Here is a 13,341-nt window from a genome sequence, read left to right on the forward strand (position 1 = left end):
GCAAATGTCTGTGTTGTCATTACTGTCATTCGTTTTAGTCAACGAAATTTTTTAGTGTGTACAACATATTGTCATTCGTTATGTGTAACGCAATTGTCATTCGTTTTAGTAACACCCGTTTACACTTTGTGGTGTACCCCTCTCACTGAAGTCACATTCCCCGTTATCTCTCCACGTTTGTGCAACAATTTGTTCCCCTCTAACCGTCTGATTTTGTTGAACGATGACAGCGATCCACTTTTTATATGAACTGAAAGATCAAAAATAAAATACGGCTATTTCACATTATGTTAGCCAAAGGAGCAGAAGGCCGAGTAGGAAAAAGAATGCAAAGATGTGGAACCAACGGATTCGTTCGATCTGGGATCTTGGCTTACTATAGCAATGGCCTGGGCAAGCTGAAGGACTCAGACTGAAGACGAAGTAAAATGCTGCCACCAATTTGGAAAGGTCGGGCTTGTTTAAAAAAATGGCGGCCTTCAGGTTTTATGGACAATTCTTGTTGAGAGTGGACCGGGGCACTTTGTAACCTGATCAAAGTCTTATTTTTATGGTGAGATTACTCTAAAAATATTTAGTCCCTAAAATGAATGTACACCCTTATGACAAATTTCTGTCAGGTTCTGCTTGGTTTATTCAAGCAAAGGACGGCCTAGGCCTTATTTTAGGACTACTTTAGTGTAAGTTAGGCTAGTCAAGCCTAATACAAGGCAGACCTAACTTGAATTGCAAGTGAATTCGTTACCTGGTTATCATAGATACGTATAAATAACGTTTCGAAAATAGTTTAGTCCGTGGCGCCTATAGCCAAACGTTAGGCATACATTATTGTAAACAAAATTACAAACATGATTTGCTTGGACTTGATGCGGTGGCTATTTGTCACATCAAAATATGCATAGCCAACGCTAGTCCTAGGGTCACAGTAATTAGCGTCAACAGGCCGATTTCACGACAACTCACGACAACTCAAGACAACTCAAGACAACTCAAGACAACAAGTTTAAAATACTATCAAATACAATTGATGTTATCAGAGTATATCTGGAAACACGTTTAAAACTGTCTTGAACCAGCGTGCATACATATTTTTCACGGGGAAAAAAATGTTTTTGTCGTAAAAATCGTCAACTTTTTCCTAACGTTGAATTGGACGACGTGATGCTATTGCGCTTGCGCAATGACATTGGACGAACCGTTACACTACAGGTAAAAGCAATTTTTTGACGGAGAGAATAATAAAACCAGGCAAAATGATAGTAAGCAAGACTCTGTAAAGTTGATAATAACATATGTAAATTACAATGGAAAAACAATAAGAAATATTCATTAAACTAAAAACATTCAATGATTTGACGGAGAGAATAATAAAACCAGGCAAAATGATAGTAAGCAAGACTCTGTTAAATTAATAATAACATATGTAAATTACAATAGAAAAACAAAAAGAAATATTCATTAAACTAAAAACATTCAATGATTTGACGGAGAGAATAATAAAACCAGGCAAAATGATAGTAAGCAAGACTCTGTAAAGTTGATAATAACATTTGTAAATTACAATGGAAAAACAATAAGAAATATTCATTAAACTAAAAACATTCAATGATTTGACGGAGAGAATAATAAAACCAGGAAAAATGATAGTAAGCAAGACTATGTTAAATTAATAATAACATGTAAATTACAATAGAAAAACAAAAAGAAATATTCATTATTTTAAAAACGTTAAATAATTTGATTTGGAGTTCATTCACCATACTTTGGTGCTTTATTACTACGTCAACCCACCTTACCGACACTGTACACAAGGCAGTTCCCAAACCTAGCACAAACCCACCCATATTATAATGGTTCGGTCCGATGGCATTGGGCAAGCGCAATAGCATCAAGTCGACCAATTCAACGTTAGGAAAAAGTTGGCGAATTTTACGACAAAAACATTTTTTCCCGTGAAAAATATGTATGCACGCTGGTTCCAGTCAGTTTTAAACGTGTTTCCAGATATACTCTGATAACATCAATTGTATTTGATGGTATTTTAAACTTGTTGTCTTGAGTTGTCGTGAGTTGTCGTGAAATCGGCCTGTTGACGCTAATTAGTGTGACCGCTAGTCCTAGGCTAAATTGGAAGTCTGACTCCCACAGTAGTATAACGCCGGACCAACCATGGAGGGTCATGTGACGTGACCCAGATATGCCACTTACATGTTACTTAACCCTTTGTCACTTGAAAGCAATAAGAGTTTCATAGACCAAACCTCTTCACAAATTAGTATATACTTAACAGGCAGTTACAGTAATTGTGAGACAAAAATGCTTGGTTTTGCCATTTTTGGATGATTGTGGTCACACCTATCTTGTTACACGCTTGTTACTTGTAGATACAGCTAGGATAGTCGTGTCGCTAAGGGACAGCAAATCCTGTCTTCTGCTAGTTATAGCTATGTTCATTGCGTATAGTCATGATATGCATTCCATCTGCTGTTTGATTGTTTGAAAGAAATAGCAATGTTGTGATTGAAAATCACAGTACACATTGAAAAATGCACTAGTTAGCTAAGTAATGTAGATTCCTTTATTAACTTCAGCTTCAGCAGGAAATGTGCATGGAAACTATGAGCTCATGACATCGGCTGTTTATGGAATAAACATTACCCTCCATGGTTGGTGCGTTAATTTTTCTTTTGTGAGTCTGCTAATTGACGTAGTGGGTCCAGACTTTTTAGATATGCCCAGGGTGAATAATAATGTATATCCCAGGATTTGTTTGGCAGTTAGTCAACAGAGTTTAGAACTTAGAATGTGCAGAGTAAGACAAAATTGATGCAAGTCCAAAGATGTATACAGTATCTGAATTATGTACACAGGAACCATAGGCAGACCTGTCAACCTGTTTGACCCCAAAATAGGGAGAATAACATTTTTCAGGGCCAAAAAATAGGGAGAACAAGGGGAAAATAAGGAGGTTGGTAATTTTCAACTGAAATGATCTAAATACTCCTAAATAAGTAAGTCTACTTATGCAATACAGTGAGAGAATCATCCAATCAGTGTTTCTTGTTGTAGTTTACAGCAGCTTGCTTCGCTTTCTACAGGGTTTCTTTAGTAGGATTCCATTTGAAACAGGGAACAGTGGGCTCTGGGTACTGTGACTACATGGCTTATATGCTAGATAGAGCCCCATCAAGCTTGAGACTTGACCGACTGTCTGTCTTGTTCTTGCGAACTACACTGAATAGCCTTTCCTGTTCAGCGTTACTGTGGGGAATTACTAAGCATAGGACTAATTGTTGGCTATTTTCAGAAATGTCGCAAGTGATGAAACATTAAAAAACCGGGAGAATAGAATATGAAACCGGGAGGCCGGGAGATTCGGGTAAAAACCGGGAGTCTCCCGGTAAAACCGGGAGAGTTGACAGGTCTGCATAGTATATTATTAGAGATGAAATATCAGAGTCTTTTCAACTGCTACACAAAAGGTTGAAAACTAAATTATTCTGTGTATTTAACTTATCTGCATTTACAAATTATTTTTGGGGTGGGGGGGGGGGAATTGATCACCAGTGGTTGAATTTTTATATAGTAATGTGTCGATGCAGTTTTTGTTTTCTTTCAAAATCACATCCTTCTACAGTATCTACTGTAAACTAAATTTGGCTTATTTGATACGATATATGATTATCTGTGAAAACAGTATTTCACTCTGTGCAAAGTCTTTCCCTGAGAAAACTAATTTTGCAACGTGATTGATGATTCCTTAGCTTTGATGTGTAGATTCAACTGACCACTTGTTATATAACTTTCCTACTTCAGAAAGAACAATGTGGCAACATCCTTTTGTGAATGTGTTCAAACACTTCAGAGTTGGAGAATGGAAGAAATGCAGCAAACAAGGGGAGGTTTTGTCTGTTATGGTAAGTTAATAATTCAATGAGTATTTGGTAACAGTCATAAATTGACAGTACTTAGAGTACTGTACGACTCTGATTTCCATGCTGACAATTTTTTTTTTGGTGGGGGGTGAGGGGGGAGGCTTCAACATAGGAACCTGAGAAAGATTAAGTTGGAAAATAGCCATCATAGTTGGAAATTCTCTAGCACGTATGTTATTTATATGTCAAAAGGACCACGGTGTATGAATTGATGATGTTCTAACTTTTGACAGTACTGTTACTAGTACTTTCTTTAGCAGATGATGTACATATTCAATATGCATGATGAACATGTAAATTTGTAACAATTGACAAATATGCTAATTTGCATATTAAATATGAGACCAGCATTTAGCAGTTACTAGTAAAACTTGCTTGATTGTTTGCTCTGTACCACTGTATACCCCCAGGAGAATGTCTCCCCTCCCAATTACTAAAGGATCTGTGACCTTTTCTCCGATGGAGGAGGAGAACAGACCAGACATGAAATGCCATTGTTGGAGAAATACAATTCTTTAATTACTGTTTTCAACAATCTTTGTAGAATATTCTTTTCCATTTATTGAATTGCTTTCTTGAAAAATTCAAACATTGCCAATAGCAGCTTGCTTGGACAAGTTAACCTCACTTTGATTTGTTTTCACAAAAGCCCCAAAAATTTAAGAAATGATTAGCTGTCAGCTGTCAACCTCAATGATAGCAGATTAAGGAGAAATTTAGTTTTTGTCAGACCACCAGAACGCCCATGTAACTCGTCCTTGAGTTTCATTGTATTAACCAGGGATGAAGATGAAAGTACTTTCAATTTCCTCACAGGACAAAAGTTTAAAGTGCACTGTTTATCGAGTGACTGGGTCCATACCATCCAACAATTACGTACAAATTCCTAAGACGAAGACACAATCTTTGGGTTTGACAGGACGCTACCTGTACCTTCTCTTCAAGCCCATTGCTGGCAAGTACTTTGTCGTTCACATGGACCTTGCAACAGATGAAGGCCTCATCATTCGGATCTCATTCTCAAATCTGTTCAAAGAATTTAAATCCACCTCCACTTGGTTGCAGTTTCCATTTGTCTGTCCGGCAGGCAAAGGAACAGTCGAAGATCTCACGTCCAAATCATCGAAGAAAGGTACCGTAAAACTTTTTAATAAAGTTGATTAATCTGCTGTGTATTTGTCATTTTAATAGACTTGAATGGTGTAATACACAGTTTTGGAATAAACATCAGACTGGGGTGCAAATCAGAGTTGCAACAATCCCCAAACCTCCCTGTCCTCTCAATTAAGAACAAATATGAAATGAAATGATTTATTGGAATGAAATGAAAGAAATGCTGTTAAAATTGAGTGTCCTTGTTTACTGCTTCAGGATACTCAGGACTCTTTACGACTTATTCAATGTTGATTGTTTTGCAATGTGACCATCAAAGTTTCTTACACTACTCACCAGACTAACAGTGTGAGAACAGCAGCATGAGTATGAGAACAAGGCTCTAAGCTTGACTATGAGTACATAATTTGGCTTTAACTCCATACTGATATTCAAAATGCCGAGAGTTCACTTCCGAGTACCAGTACCGGTTACTCTGCTAGAATACAAGTTCAAGTACAAACTCCCTACAAATCTGCTAATTACTAAGACCGTTAAAAAGTGAGACAGGAAACCTGAGAAAAGTCATTACAAAATGAGTACAACAGCATCAGTACGAGTACAAGGCTCTTAAGCTATAACGGTCAATTACAAAACCAACGAATGGAAACAGATTCAAATGAATGAAAATTGCCTATTTGCTTTGAAATTTCTTCTCTCTCTAAACAGATCTGCCCGGACCTGCTCCGCCTACCTCTCGATGGACGCTTCTCTTGTTGGATTTTCAGTACATTCTGTCCATGTACCTCAATCGGAAGTTCTCCTATCTGAAATCCATTCAGCTCTGTTCCAGTCTGTTTGTGAAAAATGTCTTCACCAGTGATATACAGTATGAACCAGGCATTACAGTGCAAGAAGCTAGAGACCTTGGGCTCCTCACCTCTGGTATCCAACCACTCCCCAGGGAGATGTCATTCCCAAAGCCAAAAGGACAGGAATGGGAAGTACTCTATAATTTATTAAGGTCAGTAGGTCAGAAACGTTGTTAACAAGAGGCAACGTAGCAGTTTGATATAATTGAAGTGAATGTGATTTTTGCTGAATACTGAATCTAAGTGAAATAAAAGTTAAATGACTTGTGGACTGTTTGACAGAGCACATTTAATCCTTGAAACAAGGTCTGCAAGTCCTGTCCATGTTGATAGAAAGACATGCTATAGATGAAATACATTCACAGAACATGTGTGTGATTTTTAGTTAGAGTGCCTTCAAGACTCTGAAGAAGGTTCTCTGTGATCAGGCTGTCAAACGTATTTATATAACAGAGAGAGGCCCTGATGTTTGGATCCCACCAGGGTCTTCTGTATGATTGAAACATCAGGCAGTCAAACTTATTATATAAGAGAGAGAGGCCCTGATGTTTGGATCCCACCAGGATCTTCGGTATGATTGAAACATCAGGCAGTCAAACTTATGATATTATAGAGAGGCCCTGATGTTTGGATCCCATCAGGATCTTCTGTATGGTTGAAACATCAGGCAGTCAAACTTATTATATTAGAGAGAGGCCCTTAGGTTTGGATCCCACCAGGGTCTTATGTATAATTGAGACATCAGGCAGTCAAACTTATTATATAAGAGAGAGAGGCCCTGATGTTTGGATCCTACCAGGATCTTCTTCAAATTTCTTTCTTTGTTTTGTCAGGTTTCCCAACTCTGCTAGTAGAGTTCCATTCGATTCAATCCAAAGAAGTTCACCTCATGCAAAGAAGACGAGGGAGACGAGTAGAAAGCAGGCCCCCGGCGAAATTAGCCCTCAAAGAACTTCAATCAGAGAGGTTAATGTGAGTATTGAAATGTACCAAAAAAAAGGTGTAATTCCAAGAAGGTCCCTATCACTAGAATGCAAGATGTGAATGTGGAACAGAATGGTATGATTCAATGATGAAATTTAATAAATTTAATAAATAAATTCTTTTAGTTCAACCACTTTACTGTAGAATGTCAGTCATTTAGGACAGTGGTCCACAAACGTTAATACCCCTGACGCAGGATTTAAAATGAACAAAGAGCGGCCACCACCCACCAAAACGGCGACCCCCACCCCCTCAGAATCTCTGCTCGTAATGCACGAAAGCGAGGTTGGACTGTGGACGTGATGGTTTACTTATCCCTTTCCTTGTCTACATTTGCTAAGAGAACTTTGAGCAGGCTGTTATCTGTGGTTTGTATTTCCAGTCCAAGATATAGCCTTAAGCAGTCCCAATCTGATGGACCAAAGTGTCCCCCAGTATCTGCCTTCTGTAATCAAATACTATAAATCAAGATGGTGAAGGCCATCCCACTTAACATCACTGCCATGCAGCTGCATCAATCTTAGTTTGTTTTTGAACGGTCAAAAGAAACAGATTCAGAAATCAGAGATATTCCATGTCCACCAAAAGAGTCCACTCATTAATGATGCCTACAAGCAAGGTTGTTAAAAGAATCTGGACTCCTGCCGGAACAAAATACACTTGGAGGTAGACTCTTTGACAACTCCACTACAGAGTTGCTTCAAATGCTCTTCAGTAACTTCCGTAAGGCAGATGTGGGTCGGCATTGATATGCAGTAAGCAAGTGAGACCAAAAAAAAAAAATGAACAAGATTAGTAAGATGACTGTAACTGTAATTGTTTCCCAGAGAGATGCTCGATTAAAATGATAATCTGAATATTCTATTTATGTGGCAGGTAAACAAATCTGGCGGGTCCAATTCAACATCAATGGATGCTCTGACAAGATCAAGAAAGGTGAGATTGTTCATTAGACTTTTAAGAGATTTTGAGAGGAAACAAGCAGATCTCCACTTTGTTCATAACAGCTAGCCCAGGGTTGTCCAACCTACGGCCCGCGGGCCACAGTCCGGCCCGCCGCAGGGTTGCGTCCGGCCCACCAGAGATGCTCTACGGTGCGAAATTTTAGTGAGCAGATTTATTGATAACAATTTGAAGCTATATAATCAATCATTCGAACCTTCTGGGTCCCAAAAACTGCATACAGGTCAGTTTGTGTGACACTCTCTCAGCGGAGGAGGGGGCGGCTGAACTTTATTCATCTGTTTTATCAGGAAGGAAAATAAATCAGTGCGCTCCGCGCGCAGTGCTCACATTTTGTTGCCTTGGGCATCGGGCAAAAAATCGAAAAATCGAGCGTAGGGTTCATGCGGCCCCCTCCTTCATCATAATCATTCCATGTGGCCCTCCTCTGCAAAAGGTTGGACAACCCTGAGCTAGCCTTTCTAGTCCAAATGTGCATATAAAGCTATAGCATCTGAGTTTTCAGTTCTGGTTTGTTCGTATTTTGGCCATCCAGTGATTTATAACACTTCAAATTGTTTTCAAGGATCCGAGCACTAGCTTATACCAAAAACACAAGTTGATCTATTGAACCATGCTCATATAAACAGAAAAAGTTAGTAATAAAACACATTCTCATTTTTATCTTAGTGTCATTCACCTTGCTGAAAGCACAGCCAATCCTCATGTGACAGTACAGTATTTCTCAAGTGAACCGTTTTGTACACAGTTTAATATGTTGAGCAATGCCATCATGCATGATACAGCCCAATGAATGATGTATCTTGTGGACCGGGGAAACCCTATGGTTAGGGTTAACCCCTAGGATGTACCCTAACCCTAGCCCGAGAAATACTGCATCACATGTAGTATCATACAATACCGTACTTCTTGAGGCAATGCAACTTGCCACATTATAACTTGTCTTGAGAGATGGTGAGGAAGCATAACATTGTGATGAATATTCATAAGTTTTGTCCACCTCCAACTCAATTATTCAATTTATGAGGCACTCTATTATTGACCATTGATTAACCGTTTTTAACAGTCCATGAGAGAATAAAGATCTTTCACATCCATGAACTTGTTTTAAAAGTGCCAACATTTTTTAAAATGTTTTTCAGTGAAATGTTCTCAAATGTTTTCCATAGTGCAATACTATATATTTTTCAATCCACAGCCGAAGAAATCCAAACCTAAAGTGGTTAAAGAGCTGCCAGAGGTTGGGTTAGATTCAGTTGGTGATATTTCCATCCTCCAAGGTTCACAGGGTGAAGTCCATGTCTTTGCCGATCCAGACGACAATGTAACGATTCATCGACGCGATAAGAAAAGTGGAGTGGTGAGCGGAAAAAACAGGGCGGGGCAAAGCAAAATTCAGGTTTTCAAAAACCTGATGACAGTCCAAAGAAATGACCAATTAAAACAGTTTAAAATAAAACAAAGAATTAATCTGTAGACTGGATTACAGGCAAAATTGAGCTGTTGAACACCAATTTGTTTCTTTTAACTAGTTTGATTTTCAAGAGGGATAGGAAGCAAGTGCCTCACCTTGCCTCCCCCCTCCCCCCCCCGACCATCTGTAGATGCCCATGAATGGTGGTGATGATTGCAAAATTGAGTACACAAATATTGACACAAAGAAGAAGAGTAGCTAAAGATGTTATTAACATCATTTTTGTGTGAGAAGAACTCGACGGTCTTTCTACATGGTAAACTTGTTTCATGAGTTAATTTGTGAAAGGCAAATTTAATTTGGTGAGAAATACTGAAGGAGTTATGCAATAATTTAAGTAATGAAACCTGCAGCAGCCAACCGACCAGCTAGTTGAAGGTGTTCTGATGTTACTTCATGTTTGTTGTGTCTATCTGTAAGATGCCCTCATGAGCAGTCCTCCTAACCACTGGGATTTATGCTGTGATTTGTGAACGAAAAATGAAAATATTTTAAAGGTTCACTTTTTATGTTTCTTTTACTTTTCAGACAAAGTCGTCAAAAGTGGTCCCCTCCTCTTCGTCAAAGAAACATGGCACATACACGGTAAAGTGGTCTTAACCTTTGACCCACCCGTAAAGAGACATGCTTGGTCTGCAGTTTTTGTTTATGATTCTCAGAGATTGAATTACCTTTCTGTTATTGAAAGAGAATAGAAGGGATAGGCTAGAAGGATATTTGAGTCAGTGGACCACAAATATAATAATTCTTGTTCTTAAACTACCGAGCTAGATCCAATTTGTTGCCAGTTGTCAGGAATTCCTATTGTCTTCTTGGGTACCTTTGCATGTAAAATAAAGAAGAAGTAGATACACATAAACTCAGAAAGTCGTTAGGGAAGGGATTTTGGGAAATTAAAGCTTTTAATGTTCAAATGTAAGCAAAACAAGAGGGGGGAAAATTGACATAACAATTTTAAAAAACGAAACTTTTTTGAAGTTATCTAAATATCTTGTCTTGTATGTGCAGAGTCTGTTACCTGATCCCATACTCTCCCTGCGGAAGATTGTCGGTTTCGGTGGATGCACTACTAAGGAAGCCCTTTGGGATCATACAGGTTCACATCTCGTGTATCCTTGCCATGCGGTGATCGTCACAATGAACATATCTAACGGTCACCAGAGGTTTTTCATTGGACACACTGACAAGGTAGGATGGGAATTGATAACTTTGTGATGCAAAGGGCACTAGATGTTCCATTTGAAAACAACAGTAATGATGGTTTGTCTGTTGTCCCTTTTTGGTTTAGTTTTGTCCTTCAAACGATGTGATTTCATCGATGGTTTGATCAGATTTCACCAGAATGATTTTGTATAAATCCATTAAATGGGTGAAATAATTTATGACAGTGGCTCAAAATACAAAATCAATGTTTCTTCCTTTCACTGCATCAATAATAGCCATCTTGTTGAAGGTGTATGAATAAAAATTTGCATTTGAAAAAAAAAAGTTTTGACAATTTGACTTTCAAACATGGCATTTTCTTAGTGTCTATCTGCAGCTATATAAGTATAACATAGTGTGTGATGTTACAGAACTTGTGAAATTGCTGTATTCAATTTATAGTTTTCAGTCTGTAGAGAACCTTTACATCAAATGTAATTCGTTATTGTACAATCAAAACTACACAATATCATCATGTCCTATTCTATAACGGATCATGTGGGTACAAATCTAGGTAATTTTACCCCCAAAATTTTCAAAGTGTTCACTCATAATTTTCCATAATCTACCTTATTCCAAAAATATCTCCTTTTTGTTTCATTGCTGTTTTTAATTCAGTAATCATACCTCTAGGGGGGCAATATTCTAGCTTTGTCATCCAAACTCAATATTTAAAACAGGAACAAAACAGTTGCCTGCATCAGTAGTCACATTTCACAAGAATACACCTTTAGTTAATATGTAAATGAGAACCATGATGGTTTTCTTTCAAGGCTAAGGATATGTTTCTCTTACCATGGTTTTCCTTTCCTGACATTTATAGAGACACTTTGCCAAATATAATGTTGGCATTTGAGTGTGTAATGACAGTTGGAGCTTCACCCAGAGCTAGCAGCTTGGAAGTCTTTATAATTCACACTGTTTCTCAATATTTTGTATTCCCTTCAATGCCAGGTTTGGGTCAAGCATCTGCTCCCCTCCTCAGCCCTCCACATGTGGCTAAACACTTATCCAATCAGATGCATAGCCTGCTTGTTAACAACCTTTCTTCAATTGAAAAAATTTATTTGAATGCATGTTTCGTTCACGGCATAGCAGAATCAACAAAGGATATAAAAAATAAAAAATTCAATCTCTCGTAGGTTTCAGCATTGAGCTTTAACAGTTCCTGTACACTGTTAGCGTCAGCACAGACTGGAGCCCAGAGTGTGGTTCGTGTCTGGAGTTACCAGTCTGGGGAATGCCTGGCTATGTTCAGAGCTGAGGCTCATTCACTTCATTGTTTAAGGTAAGACCAACTCTTCATCCAATTGAGTGGTGTGGTGGACTTAAAATCCTTCTCTAAAGGATTGTAATAATCAAGGAGCAAGATTAGATTCAAATTACCATAATTCCAATCATTCAATTTTGCCCTCTTCCCCGCCCTACCCTGCTTCTTCCCCCCTCCACTCCTTCCCTTTCTCCTTCCCCTCCTTTCCCCTCCCTTTCCCCCTCCTGCCTGTACTTCTTCCCCTGCTTCTCGCCTATCTTCTCCCCTCTTACCCCTCCTTTCCCTGTTTCTCCCCCTCCTTTTCCCCCACCTTTTCTCCATCAGCAACATTGGTCACCTGCAGAGAAATGTTTGATTTACTGATATTGTTAGCCATGCTTTTACTTCGAACCTTGATATTGTGCTTCACAATAGTGTGTTTAAAATATGCCATTCTCAAACCAAGGAAAGAGACAATTGCAGCAGTTTTCTCTTTCTTCATAATCAGACATAAATTATACAATTTTATGCATCTTTTCTTGTACCATTGCTCAAAGGATGAATCATTCTCAAGGGAAACTTGGGGGGGGGGGGAGGGAGAGAGAGAAACTTTAATCTTTGTCTTCACTATTTGTTCCTCTCAGATATTGTTTTTGTGATTAAATACTAATTAATTTTTTTCTGTCAATTTTTGTAGTTTTTCCCGGTCTGGTGCTGTCTTGTGTGGAGTCGGTAAAGACAATCATGGTAAAAATGTGAGTATTTTAACCGCTGGATTACTTGTGCAGTGGAGCTCTGTCTTTTCTTTCATCAATTTAATTTCTCTTTGGTTTTTGGGATGCCGATCTGCTGGATTCAAACAGTGCACTTTAGGTTTTACTTACAAGAGATAACTTTTAAATAAGATAATGTGGTTACACTTTACAGTGAAAGGATCATGTGGTATCATAGTGAAATGTTCTATGGGTAAATAATCTATTTCAAAAGAACAAAAAGGGAACAAATAGCATTTACTTATTTTGTGTTGAATTCTATTGTTGTTGCACATGTGGAGTTTCTACAAAGATAGGCTACATTAACTTACCCACACCTAACCATGTTTCAATTACATGTTATTATAAAAAATAAGAATAAATTTAAGTTTGTAAACGTTCAGCTTTTGTCAGACAATCCTTGTTTTTTTTTTTAATTGAATGTGATTAATAATGTTGACAATTGTCTGAGTTTAGCAAAGTTGCTTATGTGGGATGTACAATCACTCATCATGTTTTTAGTTAATGTTTGTGGAATGTAACCGCATAAATAAACAGGTAAAGATCCATGAAGGACCACAACATGTCTGTCTTCACTATGAAATAATAGGTTCCCCAAAAACAAATGGTACCAATTAATTGTATGTGTTTGGTCTTAAGGTGATAATAGTTTTAAGAATACTGAAAAGAAGTACGTTTTTGATGCAGTCGGAATTAACAATTTTTTGTTGGTCCATGTTGTTCTTGAAGGCGCCATCTTGGTCCTTTTCTTCAACTCAGATAAAACAAACTGAGCTTAATATACATTTGTGAAGTA

The 13,341-nt window shown here is 38.0% G+C and overlaps 1 protein-coding gene across 2 annotated transcripts in view; it reads left to right on the plus strand.

The window, feature by feature from the left end:
- Positions 1-395: 395 nt before the first annotated feature.
- The window catches only part of LOC139960585 (WD repeat-containing protein 90-like), a 41,674-nt gene continuing 28,728 nt past the window's right edge, over positions 396-13,341 (plus strand). Inside the window, exons 1-12 of one of the 2 annotated variants that reach the window (XM_071959041.1) lie at positions 431-553; positions 2,592-2,670; positions 3,817-3,917; positions 4,752-5,067; positions 5,757-6,051; positions 6,733-6,871; positions 7,760-7,819; positions 9,045-9,206; positions 9,849-9,905; positions 10,329-10,508; positions 11,666-11,811; positions 12,470-12,527. In XM_071959041.1, the coding sequence (XP_071815142.1) occupies positions 2,664-2,670; positions 3,817-3,917; positions 4,752-5,067; positions 5,757-6,051; positions 6,733-6,871; positions 7,760-7,819; positions 9,045-9,206; positions 9,849-9,905; positions 10,329-10,508; positions 11,666-11,811; positions 12,470-12,527 (1,521 nt within the window). In that variant the 5' untranslated portion in view covers positions 431-553; positions 2,592-2,663. Of the gene's footprint in view, positions 554-2,591; positions 2,671-3,816; positions 3,918-4,751; positions 5,068-5,756; positions 6,052-6,732; positions 6,872-7,759; positions 7,820-9,044; positions 9,207-9,848; positions 9,906-10,328; positions 10,509-11,665; positions 11,812-12,469; positions 12,528-13,341 lie in introns of both variants that reach the window. The other variant, XM_071959042.1, reaches the window with a different exon arrangement.

Source organism: Apostichopus japonicus, chromosome 19 (genome assembly GCF_037975245.1).
Source record: "Apostichopus japonicus isolate 1M-3 chromosome 19, ASM3797524v1, whole genome shotgun sequence".
NCBI lineage: Eukaryota > Metazoa > Echinodermata > Holothuroidea > Aspidochirotida > Stichopodidae > Apostichopus > Apostichopus japonicus.